The sequence below is a fragment of the Myotis nattereri genome (assembly GCF_964212035.1).
Source record: "Myotis nattereri genome assembly, chromosome: X".
Taxonomy (NCBI): Eukaryota; Metazoa; Chordata; class Mammalia; order Chiroptera; family Vespertilionidae; genus Myotis; species Myotis nattereri.
Window position 1 is genome coordinate 147,765,879 of NC_138078.1, and position 22,542 is coordinate 147,788,420.

Consider the following 22,542-nt stretch of genomic DNA (forward strand, 5'->3'; position numbering starts at 1 on the left):
CAAGGAAACCTTGCTGTGGTTATTGTTACTACTGGATGGGCCTGATTCTAACACCCAGTGACCACCCCCCCAGGCCTGCCCACAGAGGTTAGATGGACTCAGCACAAGATACACTTACTGCTAAGAGAAGGCAGATAAGCCCCTGTCCCATCCCACCCCTACCAAGCCTTGAAGTCTCTGCCTGGAATGGATTTTTTTCAGGCCAGGAAAGCAGGGGTCATGCACCCAGGGTCAAAATCGGGAGGTGGGGGTGACATGACTTAGAAGAATAACACATACCCTTGAGTCTCCCACCCCCACATATTTGCTCAGCCCCATGGGGCAGTCCCCAACCTAACAAGGCTGGAAATCTGACCCAGACCTCACAGACTCCCAGAGTCACTGAATAATTTAGGGTGTTCTTCCACACGTAGGGAGGGTGGGGAGCATAGGAACAGTTCTATGCCCTCCTAGGGCAGGGAGAGAAATGCCAGCTCTGTGTGAGATCACTGGGTGGGGGTGGGGGAAATCACATGCAAAAACCACTTTGGCCACACGAGGTCCAAAAGGCTGCGTGTTCTTGTTCATGCGAAGAGAAGCATCTGGGATGAACTTCAGAGACAACGGGATCAGCGGAACCTCCTGGTTCAGGGCAGAGTATAACGAGACCCCTTTCCTTCTGGCTCAGAGGAAGTGGAAAGTGGGTGTTAAGAAGAAGGAGATGAACAGGGTAGGGGAGTACGGAAAGGGGCCTGGGGTTGAGACAGGATGAAGGGACAAGAAAGGAAGGAATGTAAAGAACAAAACAAAATCAGTCATTGTAGGATGGAGGTCAGGAGGTTGGGCACAAAAGGAGTCAGGACACTGGATAGGGGATAGGCTGGAGTGAGGCTCAGGACAAGGGTTAGAGAAAAAAAGTCGGAGGCAGTAGGGGACAAAAAAGCCGAGCAGGGGTCAGGGTCAGTAGAGAACAGTAATCAGAAGACATGATGGGGACACACCAAAGCAGATGAAAGGAAGGGATAGGAAAAAGGGCAGGTGCAAGATGGAGGTAAGAGACAGGAAAAGACTGGTGTGGCATGAGGAGAGGAATGAGGACAGCAATGGGACAAGAGAAGACAGGGGGAAACAGTACAGGTTTGGGGGCAGGGATAGGGCAGGAGACAAAGGGATGGTTTAAAGGTGGTTAGCCAGGATGGAGATTAGGAGTCAGGAGAGGGACGGGGGGGGGGGGGGGGGGGGGTAGTACAGGGTGGGGAGAAAGTACAGTAGTCAGATGTCAGAAATCTGGACAGACATGGATCGGATTGGGGTTCGAGGGACAGGATAGGACTGGAAGGGGTTCAGAGACTGGATAAGAGTTTAGGGAACAGACAGGTCGAGCGTCAGGACAGAAACTGGGGTGATCAAGACAAGGCAAGATGAGCTTCATAGATAGGATAGGGTCAGGCCAAGGATCCTGGGAACTGGGTGGGCTTTGGGGTCAGGACTAAGTTTAGGGTGACAAAACAGGGGTGGAAGATGACGCCAGGCTAGAATATGGTTAGGTCCGGGGTCAGACCGGAGCTCCTCGGGTCAAGACTGGCCCGGGCTCAAGATTTTTAAAAGATGCAGTCAGGTTCGGCAAGGGTCCAGAGTGAGGCCACGAGGTTAGGGGGGGGGGGGCGGACGGGCGCAGGTACATCCCCTGTTGGCCCTACTCACCCCGCCCAGTCTCCTCCCTTTCTTTCCCAGCGGGCGTTACTCACCCAAGGTCCGCGCCCGGCGGCATAGGCGGGGTCGATGTGGCCGGGAGGGAAGGTGGGCGCGCCCCTTCCCTCGCCGCCTCCCGCTCTTCCCACAGCTCGCGCCCGCTCCTCTTCCGCGCCCTGCGGTGGGCCGCGTTTGGTCGCGCCACTGTTAGCCTTGGGGGGCCAGATGGAGGGTGCGGGGAGGGTGGGAGAGCAGCGCCGGCTCCGACGCGGGCGGGGGACCCCGGCCCCCCTACAGGTAACTCGGGTCGGTCCGCTCTTGGCTGCACCGCCGTTGGTCTCCAGCCTCCGGGGAGGGGGGGTGGCGGCTGACAGGGGGCGGGGTGCAAGACCACAGGCGGGGTGCGAGACCACAGCAGCGTCGGAGATCGATTGCGCAGGCGCCAGTTTAGGTCTCAGCGCCTGGGAGCGCCAGGAGCGATCCAGCTGGGAGCGCGTGCGCACACGCTTTCTCGAGGGCGGCCGAGCTCTCCCCTCCCCTGACCACGCCCCCTCAGTGATCAGACTGGCGCCCCTCACCCCAATTCAACCCCTAACGGACCACCAAGCAGTACCTTAAACTGCCTTCCATGAGACACCGCCACACCTCTAAACTCCCCCAATACCCTCCGTGCCCCAAACGCACCTCAAACTACCCTTTATCATCTCCTAAGTTGTATCCTCAAACTACTATCCCTTGATCCGAAGCAGTACTTCCAATCAGCCCTCCATGGACACCCAAGCTGTGCAAACTACTCTCCACTGCCCCCAAGTTGTTCCCCCAAATGATCTGCAATAGGCCCTGAAAACATTAACCTCCAAAAAACACTTTCAAATCATCCTCCATCTACCCTCAATACACACCCCAAACACACTCCATTGACCCCTAATTGCTCTCCATGTACCCTCATAACCATACTCTACAGTGTATACACCCTCAACACCACCCAAGCATTATCAACTACCTTTGGTGTGGCCCTCACTTGCACCCCAAATCAATTTCAATAGTCACCGACTGTTTCCACCTCCAAACCATGTTCCATGAACCCCCACCAACCTTTCATTGACCAACCCTATACCCTGCAAAACTACCTTCTAAAACTAGCTCCTGTCACTATCTCATATACTCCAAAGTACTCAACGTGAGCCTCTAACACAGTGGTTCTCAACCTTCTGGCCCTTTAAATACAGTTCCTCATGTTGTGACCCAACCATAAAATTATTTTCGTTGAGCCGAAACCGGTTTGGCTCAGTGGATAGAGCGTCGGCCTGCGGACTGAAAGGTCCCAGGTTTGATTCCGGTCAAGGGCATGTACCTGGGTTGCGGGCACATCCCCAGTAGGGGTGTGCAGGAGGCGGCTGATCGATGTTTCTCTCCCATCGATGTTTCTAACTCTCTATCTCTCTCTCCCTTCCTCTCTGTAAAAAATCAATAAAATATATTTTTTAAAAAAATTATTTTCGTTGCTACTTCATAACTGTAATGTTGCTACTGTTATGAATCGTCATGTAAATATCTGATATGCAGGATGTATTTTCATTGTTACCAAGTGAACATAATTAAAGCATAGTGATTAATCACAAAAACAATATGTAATTATATATGTGTTTTCTGATGATCTTAGGCAACCCCGGTGAAAGGGTCGTTCGACCTCCAAAGGGGTCTCGACCCACAGGTTGAGAACCGCTGTTATAGATGAACCTTACCTGTGCATGTTTTAAAAATCCTTTTGGCACACTAGTGCCGAAAATCACTGCCTTAAACTTTCTTGTAATACCCCCAATACTATTTGTAAACATCCCCCATTTATCTTCCCAATCTCCCAACTATTCCTCCGGACCACCCTCCAGTGACCTCCCACCCCCACCTCAATCTCGCCTTTGATGGCTCCAACTGTACCCAAACACTTTCCAATGGCCCCCTAATTATACTCTCAAACTGCCCTCAATAAACCCCAAGCATACCCCTGAATCACTCCAACAACCCCCAAATTTACCCCCAAGCCATTTGTGACTGCTGTAACAAATTACCACAAACATGATGGCTTAACACATAAGAAATTTATTCTCTCACAGTTCTGGAGGACAGAAGATCAGAATCAAGGTGCCAGCTGGACCATGCTCCCTCCAGAAGCTCTAGGAAAGAATCTGTTGCCTCTTCCTCTTTTGGTGGCTGTCAGCATTTCTTGGCTTGTGTCTGCATCAGTACAGTCTCTGCCTTGTTTTTTTCTTTCTGTCAAATCTGCCTCTGCCTCCCTCTTTTTTTTAATCCTCACCTGAGGATATGTTTTATTGATTTTTGGAGAGAGAGAGAAACATTGATGTGAGCAAGAAACATCCATTGGTTGCCTCCCAAACTGGCCCCAACTGGGGATCAAACCTCTAACTGACTGGGAATTGAATCCACCATCTTCTGGTGTATGAAAAGATGCTCCAACCAACTGAGCCACACTGGCCAGGGTCACCAGCAGCACCATTAACGTTCATATTTCTACCAACACTCTGTTTATGATGCTATATACATGCCTTTCTACTGTGCTCCTCCTTCCCTTCTGAGCCTTCACCAGCAGTGCTTTTAATATTCATATTTCTACTAACAGTCTGTTCAAGGCAATTTAGGCTTTTGCTTTTTCTATTTTCTCCTTAGTATACGCTTTTTTTCTTTTCTTTTGGTTAATCCTCACTCAAGGATACTTTTTTTCCCATTGATTTTTTTAATCAAGATTTTATTGTCATATAATAAAACAAAATATGAAGCTTAGAACTGGATCACTTGACCCTTTCTCTTATCTCCTCCAAGTTCAAAATGCTTGTATCTCTTAATAGCCAGCATTCTCTTAGATCTGCGGTTGGGCTCAACACATTCAAGCCTCAGCACAATCTTCCTTGTAGTTTTAGCCTTTTTTTCAGAAAATTGGCTTGGTCTGCCCACCATGGCCACTCTGCTCCCTGTCATAGCGCTGCTTTCCCTACGCAGAGAATCCTTGCCCTTCTTGTACATGTTACTTTATGGGTTTGATGCTGACCACACTTCTCACAGAAAGTTTGGTGGGTTTTAGGAACATTCACCATATTTGCGAGTGCTATCAGCAGAGGTAAAAGCTCCCATTGATTTTTAGAGAGAGGGAAAGACAGAGAGAAACATTGATGTGAGAGAAACACATCGATTGCCTCCTTCGAGCACCCTGACCAGGGCCTGGGCTGGGGAGGAGCCTGCAGCCAAGGTACATGCCCTGGACCATATTTGAACCCGGGACTATTTGGTCCGTAGGCCAATGCTCTATCCCCTGAGTCAAACAGGCTAGGGCAGTGATGGCGAACCTATGACACGTGTGTCAGAGGTGACATGCGAACTCATTTTTTTGGGTTGATTTTTCTTTGTTCAATGGCATTTAAATATATAAAATAAATATCAAAAATATAAGTCTTTGTTTTACTATGGTTGCAAATATCAAAAAATTTCTATATGTGACACAGCACCAGAGTTAAGTTAGGGTTTTTCAAAATGCTGACACGCTGAGCTCAAAAGGTTCACCATCACTGGGCTAGGGCTAAACTTTTTCTTTTTCTTTTTTTTTGTGTTTTTTGTTGTTGCTAATTCTCACTGGACTATATTTTTCCATTGATTTTAGAGACAGTGGAAGGGAGGGAGAGAGACACATCGATTGGTTGCCTCCCACATACACCTTGACTGGAATCAAACCCAAGAGCTTTCAGTCCAAGGGTCAATGCTCTATCCACTGAGCAAAACTGGCTGGGGCTATTCTAGGCTTTTTCTATCATATGCCTCAAAATTCTTCCAGCTTCTACCCACTATCCAATTCCAAAGCCATTTCAATGTTTTTAGGTATTTGTTACAACATGTTATAAACTGAATTATGCCCCCCCCCAATCCATATGTTGAAGCTTTAAGCCCCAATATGACTGTATTATGAAATAGCACCTGTAAGGAGGTGATTATGGTTAAATGAGGTCATAAGGGTGGGGCCCTAATGCAATAGAACTGGTGTCCTTATAAGAAAAGGAAGGGACACCAGGAATGCATGTGCACAAAGGAAAGGCCATGTGAGGACACAGCAAGGCAGCCATCTTCAAGTCAGGAAGACAACCCTCATCAGAAACCAACCCATGGCACGTTGAACTATGAGAAAATACATATATGTTGTTGAATTCACCCAGTATGTACTATTTTGTTATGGCAGCACAATCAGACTAAGATACAGCAGCATCTCACACCTAGGTACCAAAATCTATATTAATTTCCTGTGGCTGCTATAACTAATTACCGCAAATGTAGTGACTTAAAATATAAGAAATCTGCCCTAGCTCTTTGGCTCAGTGGATGAAGCATCAGCCTGCGGACTGAAGGGTCCCAGGTTCAATTCTGGTCAAGGGTGCATGGGCGGGTTGCGGGCTTGATCCCCAGCAGGGGGCATGCAAGAGGCAGCCTATCAATGATTCTCTCTCATCAATGATGTTTCTATCTCTCCCTCTCCCTTCCTCTCCAAAATCAATAAACATATATATTTTTTTAAAAAGAAATCTATTCTTTCACAGTTCTGGAAGTGAGAAATCCCAAATCAGTTACATTGGGTCAAAATGAAGGTGTCACCAGGGCCATAGTCTCCCTAGAAAATCTAGGGGGAAATCTGTTGCCTCTGGTGGCTGCTGGCATTCCTTGGCTTGTGGTATCACTACAATCTCTGCCTTAAGGTCGCATTGCCTTCTCCTTTTCTGTCATATTTGCCTCTGCTTTCCTCTTATAAAGAAATTTGTGATTACAATTAGGTTCCATTCAGATAATCCAGCTGGAGCTCCAGTGGTGCAATCGGTTAGTGCGTGGTACTTAGACAGATAATCCAGGGTAATATCCCCATCTCAAAACCTTTAATTTAATCACACCTACAGTCCATATAAAGTGATATTCACAGGTTCCAGAGACTTGGACATGGGCATTTTAAAAAAGAATTTTCTTGTATTATTATTATTTTTTAATTTATTGATTTTAGAGAGAGAAAGGGAGGGGGAGAGAGAGAGAGAGAGAGAGAGAGAGAGAGAGAGAGAGATTTGTTGTTCCACTTATGCATTCATTGGTTGATTTTTGTATGTGCCCTGACCCGGGACCGATCCAGTAATCTTGGAATAAGGAGATGACGCTCTAACCAACTGAGCTATCTAGCCAGGGCAGACATGAACATCTTTTGGAGAGTCATTAGTCAGCCTGCCATACCATCCTATGACAGTTAACAGCTCTACGCCTTAAATTCCCTTACAGAAGACCAAATTCTATCTTTACACACTCACTGTCTTCCTATAGTCCCTCCAATTGCACCCCAAACCATCTTCCAATCCCAACTCTATTCCCAATTTACCCTCCAATAGCTACCATCTGCATTCTTAAGTGGTCCTCTAGCAGTCCCATCCCTCCTGAGGCCTTCACATGATCATTTACTAGTAGTTACATGAAAACTGCCTTGCAGTAGCCCCCAACCTTACCCCAAGCCAACCCTCACCACTCACATCTATCCCTAAATATCCCAGCTTCACCATCCAATTGCCCTCTTTCTTTCCTCCATATCTCCCAATCACACCACCCTGCAGTTGTCTCTTAATGAAACCCCAGCTGCCTGAGAAAAGGAGGAAGGCAGGGAGAGAGGAAGGGAGGGAGGGAAGGAGGGAGGAAGGGAGAGAGGGAGGGAGGAAGAGAGAGAGAGAAAGAGAGAAGTGTTAAAAAAGTTGTGAGTGAGCAAGAGATTGAGAGGGGCTGATAGAGATGGAAGGTAGGTTTATTGTGCAGGATATGTGATGGGGAAGCACTTATGGAAACATTTGGGTGTGTATATGAAACTCATGTTTATAGGATTCAGGTGTGTTACAGGATAATTAACCTGTGGGTCTAATGCTGTAAATTTTCCCTCCCACTTTGCCACGTCTTTTTTTAAAAATACATATTATTTATTGATTTCAAAGAGGAAGGGAGAGGGAGAGGGAGAGGGAGATAGAAACATCAATGATGTGAGAGAATTATTTTTTAAAAGTAATATTCTTTTGTAACATTGAATTGCTTTTCCTTTTTATTTTATTTTTTTTAAATATATTTTATTGATTTTTCACAGAGAGGAAGGGAGAGAGATAGAAAGTTAGAAACATCGATGAGAGAGAAACATCGATCAGCTGCCTCCTGCACATCTCCCACTGGGGATGTGCCCGCAACCCAGGTACATGCCCTTGACCGGAATCGAACCCGGGACCTTTCAGTCCGCAGGCCGACGCTCTATCCACTGAGCCAAACCGGTTTCGGCTGCTTTTCCTTTTTAAATAAATATGTTTTTATTGATTTCAGAGAGGAAGGGAGAGGGAGAGAGAAAGATAGACAAATCAATGATGACAGAGAATCAATCACTAATTGGCCGCCTCCTACATGCCCTCTACTGGGGATCAAGCTCGAAACCCGGGTAGGTGCCCTTGACTGGAATCGAACCTGGGACCCTTCAGTCTGCAGGCTGACGTTCTATCCACTGAGCCAAACCAGACAGGGCAAGAGAGAATTGTTGATCGGCTGCTTCCTGCACACCTTCTACTGGGCACTGAGCCCACAACCCTGGTATGTGCCCTGACTGGTAATCCAACAATGACCTCTTGGTTCATGGGTGGATGCTCAACCACTGAGCCACACCAGCTGGGCTACAAGTTCCATTTTGGAAATTTTTTTTCTTTATTGATTAAGTTATTACATATGTGTCTTTATCCCTCCCATTGCCCCCCCACCCCACCCGCACTCATGCCCTAACCCCCCCCCATGTCTGTGTCCATTGGTTAGGCTTATATGCATGCATACAAGTCCTTTGGTTGATCTCTCCCCTACCTTCCCTCTGAGGTTTGACGGTCTGATCGATGCTTCTCTGTCTCTGGATCTGTTTTTGTTCATCAGTTTATGTTGTTCATTATAATCCACAAATGAATGAGAGCATGTGATATTTATCTTTCTCTGACTGGCTTATTTCGCTTAGCACAGTGGTTCTCAACCTTCTGGCCCTTTAAATACAGTTCCTTATGTTGTGGCCCAACCATAAAATTATTTTCGTTGCTATTTCATAACTATAATGTTGCTACTGTTATGAATCATCATGTAAATATCTGATATGCAGGATGGTCTTATGCGACCCCTGTGAAAGGGTCGTTCAACTGCCAAAGGGGTCGCGACCCACAGGTTGAGAACCGCTGGCTTAGCATACTACTCTCCAATTCCATCCATGTTGTTGCAAATGGTAAGAATTCCTTCTTTTTTACAGCAGTGTAGTATTTCATCATGTAGATGTACCACAGTTTTTTTAATCCACTCATCTGCTGATGGGCACTTAGGTTGTTTCCCAATCTTAGCTATGGTGAATTGTGCTGCTATGAACATAGGGGTGCATATATCCTTTCTGATTAGTGTTTCTGCTTTCTTGGGATATATTCCTAGAAGTGGGAGCACTGGGTCAAATGGCAGTTCCATTTTTAGTTTTTTGAGGAAACTCCATACTGTTCTCCACAGTGGCTGCACCAGTCTGCATTCCCACCAGCAGTGCACGAGGGTTGTGCTGGCAAGGATGAGGAGAAAAACCCTCGTGCATTTTGGAATTTTTATTGGTAATGTATTAATTTTTCAAAGGATTATTTGTGGAGGAATTGTCTTTATTATATGGATAATACTTTTGTGTGAGCCTGTAGGGATGTTCGTGTTGACCAAGTCAACTTGGCATATACGGTTGCCAATACCAAAAGGTGCAAGACAAGTAGGAGCTCAGTGAAGTTCCCAGAGATCCAACTGATGGACAGGATCTTGGGATGTTGGAAAGAAGGAAGGGAAGGTTGTAGATCCAGGGGTTCTGTGAGCTGACTGTGCACCTGAAAGTATGGGTGAAACCCTTCGCTGTGTGCAAGCTGGCTTGCATGTATCTGGCACACAAAGGAGCTCAATAAATGTTTGTTGAATGAGTGCACGATCAAATGAATCAATTAATTTTTGGAGAACCTACTGTATGCCAAACAACCTGCTAGTGCTTTACATACATTATCTCTAATCCTTATAACAACTCCGCCAGACAGTTACTATGACTCCAATTTAATAGGTCAGGAAAGCTGAGGCTCAGAGAGGGGAAGTCCCTTGCCCATATCCAAACCCTGGTCTTTAGATTCCAGAAGTCATTCCCCGAAAGGATCAGATCTAATTTCCACTCTTCCACTCATTCATCGTCAAAGATTTATTAAGCACCTATTGTGTAGCCCAATGACCTAGTACAACAACCGCTCCAGTGACTGAGCAGGCGGAGGACTCCCAGGAAGACGAGCTGAGCGGCTGGACTGTGGGTACCGAAAGGGCGAGGTTTCTGGTGCGAATCTCCAGGGTATGTAGCTGCCTAGGCTACCTAGTTATTATGGCTTAGGCTAGAATCAGCCGTGGGCAAACTACGGCCCGCTTGAAATGAATAAAACTAAAAAAAAAAGACCGTACCCGTTTATGTAATGATGTTTACTTTGAATTTATATTAGTTCACACAAACACTCCATCCATGCTTTTGTTCCGGCCCTCCGGTCCAGTTTAAGAACCCATTGTGGCCCTCGAGTCAAAAAGTTTGCCCACCCCTGCTAGATCGAGGTTAAAGCGAGGTCTAGGAAGCCGGTATTATGCATATTGGCGGACAGGGGGCGCAGTTCCGCAGCTAGAAAAGTGGCCTGAAAATCTGGGCGCCTAGCGGCCATCCGTGCGCAGGCGCAGAGAACCCAAGGAGCGGCTTATTGCCCAACCGGGGATAGTTTCAGAGGAGAAGGCGTGGCTTTATTAATTACCTCTCGCTGATTTGCTTCTATCTCTGAGGGCGCGGCCTAAGCTCCCGTCTCAGAATGAGGGCCGGCCAATCTAGTTTTCCCTCCGCATCAGAGGCGTGGTTTAGGGCGGACTCTTGAAGCAGCCCTTGATGATTGGTCGCCTCGCTCAGAGGGCAGAGCCGGCAGAGCTGTCCATCTTACTTGCGCTCACTTCCTGTGGAGTTTCCCCAGCTCAGGGAGGAGGGGGAAAAGGACGAGGGGGAGGAGGGCGGTCGTCCGGGGTTAGGTTCTTAGGTGGGGGGGCTGGTGTTGGTCCGTTTAGGGCGGGGGATGACTCACAGCCCATCCCATCTCCCCGACGCCGCCCGCCCGCGCAGAGCTCGCTCCATGGCTTAGCGGAGGAGGCGGTGGCGAGCAGGGGGAGGGGGACTCTTATTTTGTTAGGGGGACCGGGCTGAAGCCCGACCGGCCTGGCAGGGCTCGCCCGGGGCCGGGCGTCATGTCTCATGTGGCCGAGCCAGCTCGGGACGGCGTAGAGGCCAGCGCGGAGGGCCCTCGAGCCGTGTTCGTGCTGTTGGAGGAGCGCAGGCCGGCCGACTCAGCCCAGCTGCTCAGGTGCGGGGCCGCTTGGGGCCAGTAGTGCTGACTGGGGTTCCCGGGAGCCTGATTTGGGTGCAGTAGGGGCCCCGGTCTGGGATTGGAGGGCCTCGGCCTAGGGTTGGAGGACGTCAGGGCGCCCGTCTTGGGGGGGCACCTAAGGAATCCGGCGGTGGCCTGCTTGGACTGAAGCTTAAAAAGAGTCCTGGAAGTGCATTAAGGGAAGCCTGGTTCAGATTTGGAGGTAGGGGTTGACTGGGTCTCTAGAGGGACTTATTCTGATGTGTCCAGAAACAGGTCTAGGGTAGCTGAACTTGGGCGACTGAGGCTCTAATTAGAGGCTGAATTTGGGGTCCTTGAGTCAGGTATGAGGGGGATGAAGTTGAGGGGGCACTCTGTAGGTGAGGCACTGATTTTAAGGGACTTTTAGCTCAGTGTCAGAGAAGGGTTTCTGGGGGACAGAGGTGCTCTCTTGGGAGCTTGGTGATTCTCAATGGCTGGTTGCTGGAGGCTGTGCTTGGGGATGATATGAGTCCGGTAGGATTTGGGGGTGTCTCAGATAATGCTGCGTGAGACCAGCCTTGTGAGTGTGTGTGAGCGAGAGAATCAACATTCATCAAGACTTGACCAGAATAATCTCTTCACTCCCAACTGGATCAGATCCCAAGGAGAGTGAAAAAGCCCCCCCTCCATCGGGGCTTGAATGGGAGACAGGCAGACAGAGGTGATGGAGATGGTGCTACCTCTTAGCTCAGTGAAGAAGGCTTCAGACTTTATTTGGGAACCCAGAGGAGGGTCTTCTTCCTATTGCCACCTGCCCTAGCCTCTTAGCAAGCCAACCTCTGCTCACTGCATACACACAGGCACATACATGTTCTTTTTATCTCACCCTCCTACTCTATCTCTCAGACCCTGGGGGTAATCTTGAATCTGTCACCAGAGCTGGAATGAGCACCAATTGCACCATCCCTATCTGGGTGGGTCTTACCATCAGTGGCCTTGGAAGCCCCAACCCCCATTTCTCCCAAGTTCTGTGAAATGGGTCTGTAAGCATGGGAGGGGGCTTTGGCTACTTTCTGCCTGGAATTGTGCTGAGCTCGGCGGATCCCGGAGCTTCCTCTTCCCAACTTCCTGGGTGGTTTTAGGGCCCCGTCTGAGGGTGAGGAAAGGAAGGAAGACAGATCTTTGGGGAGGGGAGAAAATTCTTGCCAAGTGAAGTCACCCCCAATCTCAGAATTCTGAATCTTTGACTAAATTCAAGAATGCATATATCCATCTGCGTGCAGGATTCGGCCCCCTGCACACTAGGGTCTTACTCCCAGCATGGAGGCCTGAGCAGGAGCCTTTGCGTATGTTCTGATGCCTGTATAACAGCCTAGATCATCACAGTAGTTGAAAGGGAGGGGTGTACATGACTTGTGTGTCAGTGGGTGTTGGTATTGGAGGCGTGTGCCTTTTGATCTATTCCAAAAAAACTGGAGAGTGGTGGGCCGGCTCATCTGGCCAAGAAAAGAAAGCTCACATAAAGTGGATGTTCCACCCAAATGCTCCCTCTTGTAAATCCAGATTGTTGCACCAAGGGCAGCCTTTGCTATTTCCATTTCGTATTTGGGTATGTGTTGGCATCCCGTGAACTCTGGCTGGGGAGGGGGAAACTCATTTGCAAAGTGGTGGATCCTTCTATAAAGTGAATCATTGACCCCAGTTCTCTTTGTGATGCATTCAGTTGGTGTCACAATGGGCTGTTATACTGAGGGATGCCCCTACCGTGCTGCATGTGTGGACAACGTGGGCTCACATTCAGCAGCCTGAAAAACAGTAGGGGGTATGGGGGCTGGGAGAGCTCTGAATGCAAAGTCAGGACTCCTGCAAAGTGAGTCTGGCATTCCTACATTCTTCACTTCCATTTTCCTCAAACCCAGGTTGTGGTAACACGTGAGTGTTAGGGCACGGTGTTGGGATCCAGGCACTTTTATTGTTTTGAATCTTAAGGGACTATCGGTAACACAGCAAAAGATAATGGGGAGGGGGAGAGGGCGTGGGAATTTATGGTGGTGCTATCCAGCGGAGTGGCTGAATGTTAGAGATACACTGTTTTCCTTCTTATCTCCCCCGCCTCTCTCTTTCTCTTTCTCTTTCTTGGGGATTGAGGTCTCCATACAATAACTGACCACCACCCCTACCTCACCCTCACCCTCAGCCTGAACTCTTTGCTTCCGGAATCCGGGATTGTTGCTGACATCGAGTTAGAAAACGTCCTTGATCCTGACAGCTTTTACGAGCTCAAAAGCCAGCCCCTACCACTACACTCAAGGTAATGTCTCCTCTGACTCCTCTCCCAATTCCTCAGGGCCCTCCATTCCCTCTTGGTGGGCAGTGGTCCTCAGTGCCAGCCCGACCCATTCTCTCCAACAGTTTGTATTTTCCAGTCATTAAAATAAGGGGCCGGAAAAATCATGTTACGTGAAAGCAGGTGGCCAAGCTAAGATTCTAGTATCTCGGACTAGACCTCAGCTGCCTCCCCCAACCCCACCTGCACACCCATTCATTCACAAATATGGCTGCAGCATCCCTAGAGTGCCCAGAAACTGGGTGTGCCTTGCTCTAGCTCAGTGCGGAGGTAGGCGGAGCCATACCCTCAACCCCTGCTCACCCCTCCCCCACTCAACAAACTCCCCCACCCCCCAGCCCTTGAGGAACCCCTGCTGGTCTCTTCTTTCCCCAAGCTGGGGAAGTCTAAATGTGCTGAGTCATGGGCTTGGGCTCTAAGAGAGGGGAGGGGACCTGGAAGAGGGGCAGGAAGAGAGGATTGTGAAATTTCTGAGATTTTCAAGACTGAGTAGCTCCTGGGACTAGAGGCCCAGGCAGGGGAGGAAGAAGGTACTGCGATTGTCCTGTAGCCTGATGCCCACCCCCAGGAGCTAAAGGAGCATCTCCAGCCCCAAATTGAGCTCAAGAGCCCTCTGTATCTACGGCCACAGCCTCCCTTAAATAGGATAAAGCCCCTTGCCCACAGCCAAGCTGTGGCATCTCTGCTCAATATAGGAACAGACCCAAATTGAGACTTCACCGTAAGGAATGAAGGCTAAAATCCCCCCACCAGACTGACTCCTGAGGGCTGCTACCAGGCCTGGCTCCTGTGATTTACTCCGTCACATTAGGTTTGGGAAGAGACTTTTAGCTTACTTGTGGCCCCGTATTTCCCATTCCACAGCCTCCCAATATCACTGCAGGCCACACCAGCCACCTCAGCTACACTGTCTGCATCATCTTCTGCAGGGGGCTCCAGGACCCCTGCCATGTCCTCTTCTTCTTCATCGCGGGTCCTGCTGCGGCAGCAGCTCATGCGGGCCCAAGCCCAGGAGCAGGAGAGGCGTGAGCGTCGGGAACAGGCTGCAGCCTCTCCCTTCCCCAGCCCTGCACCTGCCTCTCCTGCCATCTCTGTGGTTGGTGTCTCTGCTGGGGGCCACACATTGGGCCGTCCTCCCCCTGCTCAGGTGCCCAGGGAGGTGCTCAAGGTAAGGTCCCAGAGTCCTTGGGGAGTGGTCCTGGTGACTTTTAGCTCAGGTCCTGGGGCCCTAAGGAAGGTCTTTAGGTGCTGTTAAAGTAGGCTGTGCCAGTATCCCATTGTGTTTAAGCTTTCTGAGATTTTCTTGTGGGATTGTGAGGGGTTCTTGGGGACCATAGGATGTCTTGGTGGACCATGGAGGGTAGTGAGTGCCCCAAGTGGGCCCTAGGGTGTCTGTGGAGTGGCTTTGGAGGAAGAGCTGCATATAGATGTGGTGCATTAGGAGTTCTGTGGCTTTTGGATGTCTTGGGAAGCAATATGTAGTTCCTGGGTCTGTTCGGTGGTATCAGAGAAAAGGGTGGAGTCTTGGGGACTGTGACAGGGGCGGGGGCTCCAGAAACTGAGGGGTTTGACCATCCGTGGGTGGATCCTAGTGGCTTTGAGGGGTGTCCAAGAAAGGGAGTTTGGGTGCTGGGAGAGACTTACCAGTATTTTGGGGGATTCTCAGATTCTGGGCCCGGTTTGCCCAGAGGTACCTCTCTGAGTCCTGTTCTACCTTGTCCCCTCCTGTCCCTCCTTCCCCTTATCCCACAGGTGCAGACCCATCTAGAGAACCCAACACGCTACCACCTGCAGCAGGCACGCCGGCAGCAGGTCAAACAGTACCTGTCCACCACACTTGGGCCCAAGCTGGCTTCCCAGGCACTCACCCCACCACCGGGGGCTGCTAGTGCCCAGCCGCTCCCTGCCCCTGAGGCCACCCATGCTACTGGCCCTACAGGCAGCGCCCCCAACAGCCCCATGGCACTACTCACCATCGGGTCCAGCTCAGAGAAGGAGGTACGTGGCTACAGACAACGCTCCCATGCTCCACCCTCCAACTTCTGCTAACCCTCCTCCATATTTACTTCTGTCCCCAGATTGATGATGTCATTGATGAGATCATCAGCCTGGAGTCCAGTTACAACGATGAGATGCTCAGCTATCTACCTGGAGGCACTGCAGGGCTACAGCTCCCTAGCACGGTAAGGCCCCGAGATGGGAAGTTGGTTTAACCACTTAGCACATCCCTGTGTCACTGAGACTACATCAGGATTGGCTATGTGTATAAGAGACCATGACCGTCACCTTGGATTGTATTAAGATAGAGAAGGAGACTATATTATGATAATGGGGCATAGCAATGCCCTGAGGCCTTTAGTTGGATTGCATGGAAAGGTAGACCTTGTAGATTTTCTTTTTTTAGAGAGTGGGAGTGGGAGAAAGAGAGAGAGAGAAACATCGATGTGAGAGAGACACATCAATTGGTTGCCTCTGCACCTACCCAACTGGGGCAGGGATCGAACCCCCAACCCTTGGTGCATGGGCTGATGCTCTAACCACTTAAACACACTGGCCAGGGCAACCTTGCAGATTTTAATACATACAGGATGGGGACTTCCTGTATGTATGAAACTATTAGGGCATAATAAACTGCTCACTCGAACTTCAATGTAGGAGGGAACAAGAGACGGGACTATTTATTTATTTATTTGTTTATTATTACTTTTTTATTAATCCTCACCTGAGGATATTTTTCCATTGCTTTTCAGAGAGAGTAGAAAGGAGGGAGGGAGGGGGAGGGAGACAGAGGAGAGAGAGAAAAATAAACTGGTTGCCTCCCCCGCACACCCCAACTGGGCTGGGGATGGAACCTGCAACCTAGGTTCGTGTCTTTGACTAGGAATCTAACCCATGACCCTTCGGTGTGTGTGCCCCCTAACAGCTGAGCCACAGCAGCCAGGGCAAGATTGGGGGGTCTTTTAGCCTTTTGAATGTACCAAGAGACTGAAACACTCCAAAAGTCTCAAAACTTGGCATGGTTGGACCTTGAAGTGATTCCAGGTACTGTGCCTCTTGCAGTGAACCGTGCCAAGAGGCTGGGGCCTTGTAGAGTGGATAAAACTTTCTAAAGCAACAAACATATCAAACACTGTAACATTCTGGTTCTCAAACATTCCAAGAGTCCCATAACTTGTTTCAGGGCATACCAGATGGCTGTAGTTTTTTGTTTCTTTCCAACTTACCAAGAGAATAGAAGCATATATAAAAATTATACCGGTTTATCAGAACTTTGTGTTGATTTGGACACAGCTAGAGATTGCAATCTTATATGAGATGGAAGCAACAGATTGGTAGGGGTTTCAAGAGATGAAATCCTATCTAGAGATGCGACTAATTACTTACAGATTAGTATGTCGCCCTAGGGTGTATCCAGGAGAGTGCAAAGGGGAGAAAACACCGTAGGCGGAAATAAAAGCAGAGCTAGTTGTGTAGTTGGACAGGAAATCCTAGGAGGTCAGAATATGCAAGAAGATACTCGAGTCAGAGCGTTGGTGCATGGCAGCTGGAGACTACGTATGTGAGGTGGTGCAACGCGGTCACTGCAAAAGACTGGAGATCGGGCTGGAACTCTTCAGAAGGCCAGATTTGGGATGGAACGTTGCCATGACAATTTCCCCAAGGTCTGAGGAGATTGGGTTGGAGTGTTCCAAGAATGCTGGATTGGAATGTCGTGCTGGGATGGGGAGGGGGTGGGGATGGGGGGCTGATGGACTGAAATGTTCCATCGGAGTCCACAGTGACCTGAGAAGGGTGGCTTTGCAGCATTTCTTCTCTCAGAGCCGGCCCTGGGTTTGGGAGAGCAGCTTCAGAGCTCACGGGGGGATTGATTTGAGGGGCTGCAGGAGCATGATGAACAGGCCAGGCAGGCTCTAGTCCCCGGCAAAGCAGGGTAGGTCCATTTGATCCTGTCCTCCCTTATTTTTTAAAAATTCATACTTTTAAAAAATATATTTTTATTGATTTCAGAGAGGAAGGGAGAGGGAGAGAAGATATAGAAACATCAGTGATGAGAGAGAATCATTGACTGGCTGCCTCGTGCACGCCCCACACTGGGAATCGAGCCCACAACCCAGGCATGAATGGAAATTGAATGGTGACCTCCTACTTCATAGGTTGACGCTCAACCACTGAGCCTCACCAGCCTTATTGAGTCACCATGTGAAATTCCCTTGAAAGAGAAGATTCCTGTACTGAGTCAGCCAATCCTTGCATTAGGGGGCATGTCTTTGGGGATGTGTAGAGGCTCGGGAGCCTGGTTCTAAGACGGGGCTGAGCCTGGGGTCTGTTGCCAATCATCCTTTCTCTGCTATGCCTGCCCGCAGCTGCCTGTGTCAGGGAATCTGCTTGATGTGTACAGTAGTCAGGGTGTGGCGACACCTGCCATCACTGTCAGCAACTCCTGCCCAGCTGAGCTGCCCAACATCAAACGGGAGATCTCTGGTAAGGGCCAGGCGTAGCCCCATGTCTGCCAGGTGTGGGGGTGGGCCTGGTTCTGGGGGAAGGGGTTTAAGCAGACAGAAATGGGAACTCGTTGCCCTCTTTTTCCACATGGCCCATGGTCCTACTTTCACCCCACTGCCTCTCATGTTGGGTTTAACAAATGGCCCATCACCATGGCTTCTTGAAAAACAGTAAGAAGAATGGCATTTTTTGTTAATTCTCACCTAAGGATATTTTTTCCCATTGATTATTAGAGAGAGTGTGTGGAAGAAGGGAGAAAGAGAGAGAAACAGAGAGAAACAGAGAGAGAGAAACATTGATGTGAAGGAGACACATCAATTGGTTGCCTCCTGTACCCTGACTGGGGCCAGGGATCAAACCTGCAACCCAGGCAATTGCTCTTAACCGGGAATCGAACCCACGCCCTTTGGGCCAACGCTCTAACCACTGAGAACACTGGCCAGGGCAAGAGTGGCATTTCTTAAAAATATATTTTTATTGATTTCAGAGAGGAAGGGAGAGAGAGATAGAAACACCAATGCTGAGAGAGAATCATTGATTGGCTGCCTCCTGCACGCCCCCTACTGGGGATCGAGCCCGCAACCCAGGCACGTGCCCTTGACTGGAATCAAACCCAGGACCCTTCAGTCCTCAGGCCAAAGCTCTACTATGCACTGAGCCAAACCAGCCAGGGCAAGAGTGGCTTTTTAAAAATGTCATTTCCCCTGCATGTGCCCACCAAAGCCTACCTCAGCAACACACACTGCCCTCCTTCTTTCCCATGCCCAGAGGCCCTGACTACCTCCACTCTCTTCCAGAGACAGAAGCCAAGGCCCTTTTGAAGGAACGGCAAAAGAAGGACAATCACAACCTAAGTGAGTGAGAGCATATGCCCTTGCCACCATGCTCTGCAGCCCTGCCTCGCTCTGTGCCCCATCCTGCCTTGGGGGTCCCCTCCCAGAAACAGCTTCCCAACGCCCCAATTTCTCCTCTTCCCTCCTTGGCCTATTGATGACTCTTTCCCACTTCTATCTCCCCCTCCTCCAAAGTTGAACGTCGCAGGCGCTTCAACATTAACGACAGGATCAAGGAGCTGGGCACTCTCATCCCCAAGTCCAGTGACCCGTGAGTCTGGGCTGGGAGCCCCAGGCTAGTAGAAGGTGGGGCGGGGGACCCTGCTCTCCTAAAGTCATTCCCAGGGGGGCCTACCCTGGGTGGGAACCACCCAGCAGCTCTGCTCTTCTGGTCCCTTCCCACTCATCTCTTTTCACCCTGAGCCAGCCCCTCACCATGTCTCCACCTACAATTTGAGGTTCATGACCTTAGGGTCCATATGCCTCATCAGGTCCCTGCAAGACAGAGGCGCTTAGTTTCCTGTATTTATTCAGAAAACATTGAGCTTCTGCTTTGGACCAGGTACCGAGCTAGGTCCTGAGGCCAGAGAGAATGAAACAGACAAACATCCCTGACCTCAGGGAACTGATCATTTAGTGGGGGCAGCCAGACAGCAAACAAGATAAATAAGTAAAGTTCATGCAATTCTGATGAATGTTGTGGAGAAGAATAAAGAATGGGAGGAAGATGGGGGGGTTGGGGGGAGGGTTCCAATTTGGGGTGAGGACTGAGGAGACAGCCAAAGGAAGAGAGGCAGGAGGTGCCTGGGGCAAGAGTGGTCAAGGAGGAGAGCAGAGCTGGGCTCATAGCCCTGCAATGAGAATGGATGTCCATGTCCTGGGAGCACTGAGAAGCCAGAGCAGCTGTAGTGAGATGAATCCGGGTCAGAGGTGAGAGGAGAGGTCAAGGGACAGGTCAGAGAGGGCTTCAGGGCTTGGAAGGTTCCAGGCAGGAGATGAGCATCCCATACCCTTGATGTACCCCCACCTCAAGTTCTAAGCAGGGGGTGGGGTGCCCCATCTACCTGCAACAATCCAAGAGACTCCATGCACAGCACTCCCCTCTTTCCTTCCCTTCGACCCCACAGGGAGATGCGCTGGAACAAGGGCACCATCCTCAAAGCCTCTGTGGATTATATCCGCAAGTTGCAGAAGGAGCAGCAGCGCTCCAAAGACCTAGAGAGCCGGCAGCGATCCCTGGAGCAAGCCAACCGCAGCCTGCAGCTCCGAATTCAGGTCTGGAAGGGGAGGAGGTGGTGGCAGGGGTGAGGGGGCTTCCTGCAAGCAGAGGCAGAGGAAGAACAGGCCACAATTTCCCCTCCTGGAATACTTGGGAGATCCCAGGGCTTCCTGACTTCCATTATGATGATGATGGTGGTGGTGGTGATAAGTAGTAAGCATACCATTAAAAAGAATAGTGATGAATATTGGCTAGTGTGCATTGCATTTATCTCGTGCCATGCACTGTGACAAGAGCCTTATCTCCATTTAGTAAGTTAATCGTCCCAAGAGCCCAATGAGGCAGGGACCATTGTTATACCCATTTTACAGATTGGAACGCTGAAGCTCAAATTTGAGGCAACTTGCCTAAAGTTACGTAACTAGTGAGTGGTAGAGGCTGAATGTGAACCCAGACAACCTGCCCTCCTAACTGTGACATTCTCTGCCTCTGAGGGGCTCTGAACTCCATCTTATTCCACACCTACCCCCTACTTTTTGCAGGAGCTCGAACTGCAGGCCCAGATCCATGGTCTGCCGGTCCCTCCCACCCCAGGACTCATCTCCCTGGCCACGACTTCAGCCTCTGACAGCCTCAAGCCAGAGCAGCTGGATGTTGAGGAGGAGGGCAGGCCAGGCGTAGCAACGTTTCATGCAGGGGGGGGCCCTGCCCAGGGTGCTCCCCATCAGCAGCCCCCAGTGCCACCCTCAGATACCCTTCTGGACCTGCACTTTCCCAGCGACCACCTGGGGGATCTGGGAGACCCCTTCCACCTGGGGCTAACGGACATTCTGATGGAGGAGGAGGAAGGGGTGTTGGGGGGACTGTCGGGGGGCGCCCTGTCCCCATTGCGGGCTGCCTCTGACCCCCTGCTCTCTTCCGTGTCCCCCACTGTCTCCAAGGCCAGCAGTCGCCGAAGCAGCTTCAGCATGGAGGAGGAGTCCTGATCAGGCCTCACCCCTCCTCTGGGATTTCCCCACCCAGAAAAGGAGGACAAGTCAAGATGAGGCCCTGCCTTTCCCTTCCCCTCCCATGAGACTGCCCTGCCCAGGTGTTCTGGGGGAAGAGATGAGGCCCCACCCCTATAACCAGGCAAGGAGGGGGAGTCCGGCACACACCACCCCTTTCCCACAGGCCCAGCCAGCACCATGACATCAGGGCCTGCCCCCTGGAGATCACAGCATCTCCTTTGCCCAGTGGGACCCACCCTCACCCAGGTGAGGGAAGGAGACAGGATGAGGTCTGCCCCTGTCCTCTGGGACTGTCCTAGCCAGCTCTGGGATAAGGGTGTGTCAGGATACTGTTCCATCCCCTCTCTTATGGTGGCCAGTCTCCTCCATCCTGGCAAGGAAGAGGAGTCCAAATGATGGCGTTCCCACCCTGGGGTTTAAGCCCTCCCCCCTTCACCATGATCCCTGCCCTGCCCAGGCCAGGAACAGAATGAGAATGAGAGCCGGACCCTTTACCTGGGAACTCGGATCATGGCCTAGCAGTGGACGAGCCAGTCTATGCCCCTTCCCTATAGGAACAGCCCAGCACCAGTATTTCAGGCAAGGAAGAGTTTGCAAGATCAGGCCACCATGTGGAGATCACAGCCCTTATTCCTCAGCAGCATCCCAGCCAAGCATTCCACTGCAGGGAAGAGGGTACTTAGGCTCCCTGCCTTAACCTGAAAGAGAACAGCTCTTAGCTAACCTTGCCCTTGGGAAAGGGGGTAGATTTTGAAATCTTACGGGTTGACATTCCAGACCGAGATCAGAAGTTAGAGTTAGACCCCTACCCTTGGGCAGAGTCCTGCCTCCTTCCTTGAAGGGCAGTTTGGGGAGGTGATGGGGAATAGGGGATACTGAGTCCAAGTTCCCAGAACCAGCACCCATTACTTTTTTCACCGCATAGAGGAATAGGACGAAGAAAGGCGTCCTTCTGGGGATTTCCCCAGCCCTGGAAAAAGAAGCCTCTCCCACCTAGGTGGAGGCTTTGGGGAAGGGCTGTTAAATCCTGTACCTTCTTTTGTTTATCTGATTTTTTACTGACCCCCCTACTCAGAAGTTGATCACCCCAACCTCTGGCCTCCACCCAGTTCTCCATTTGGAGGACTCTTCCCCATTTCAGAGTTATCAACAGACACTCCCCACCCATCCTCACCCCTCCTGTTGTGTATACTCAAGATTGTCAGCTTTGGATTATTGGGGCCAAGTCCCAAGGATGGTGTACTGAGGGGTCTGTAGGTTTGTGATTAATAAATGCTAGGCGTGTTTGATGCGCTTTTAACTTTGGCAAAGAGTCTCCTGTCCTTGCTTTTGACTGTGCAGTGAGCATGGTTCATGCAGGCCAGGAGGAAGGAAGGTTCTTGGAAGAAATACTAGTAGATTTAAGAGAAATAGATGAAGGAATTTAACTACAAATAAGGGCTGGAGGAAAACAACCTGCAAACAAAAGCAATCAATCCATAGCTACCTGTCAGACACTTCTTACTGTTGT

General features: G+C 50.1%; 1 protein-coding gene across 2 annotated transcripts; it reads left to right on the top strand.

The window, feature by feature from the left end:
- The first annotated feature begins 10,770 nt into the window (after positions 1–10,770).
- On the top strand, positions 10,771–22,342 carry TFE3 (transcription factor binding to IGHM enhancer 3). Of its 2 annotated transcripts, none has more exons than XM_081081842.1 (10): positions 10,771–11,135; positions 13,318–13,431; positions 14,332–14,635; positions 15,220–15,465; positions 15,546–15,650; positions 17,832–17,949; positions 18,768–18,824; positions 18,999–19,074; positions 19,931–20,078; positions 20,565–22,342. In XM_081081842.1, exons 1-10 carry the CDS (start codon positions 11,020–11,022, stop codon positions 21,006–21,008), a joined length of 1,728 nt encoding a protein of 575 aa, XP_080937968.1. In that variant the 5' UTR covers positions 10,771–11,019; the 3' UTR covers positions 21,009–22,342. The 2 variants fall into 2 exon arrangements, with proteins under 2 accessions (XP_080937968.1, XP_080937969.1); XM_081081843.1 differs by having other exon boundaries at positions 10,795–11,135; positions 14,397–14,635.
- Positions 22,343–22,542: the final 200 nt, after the last annotated feature.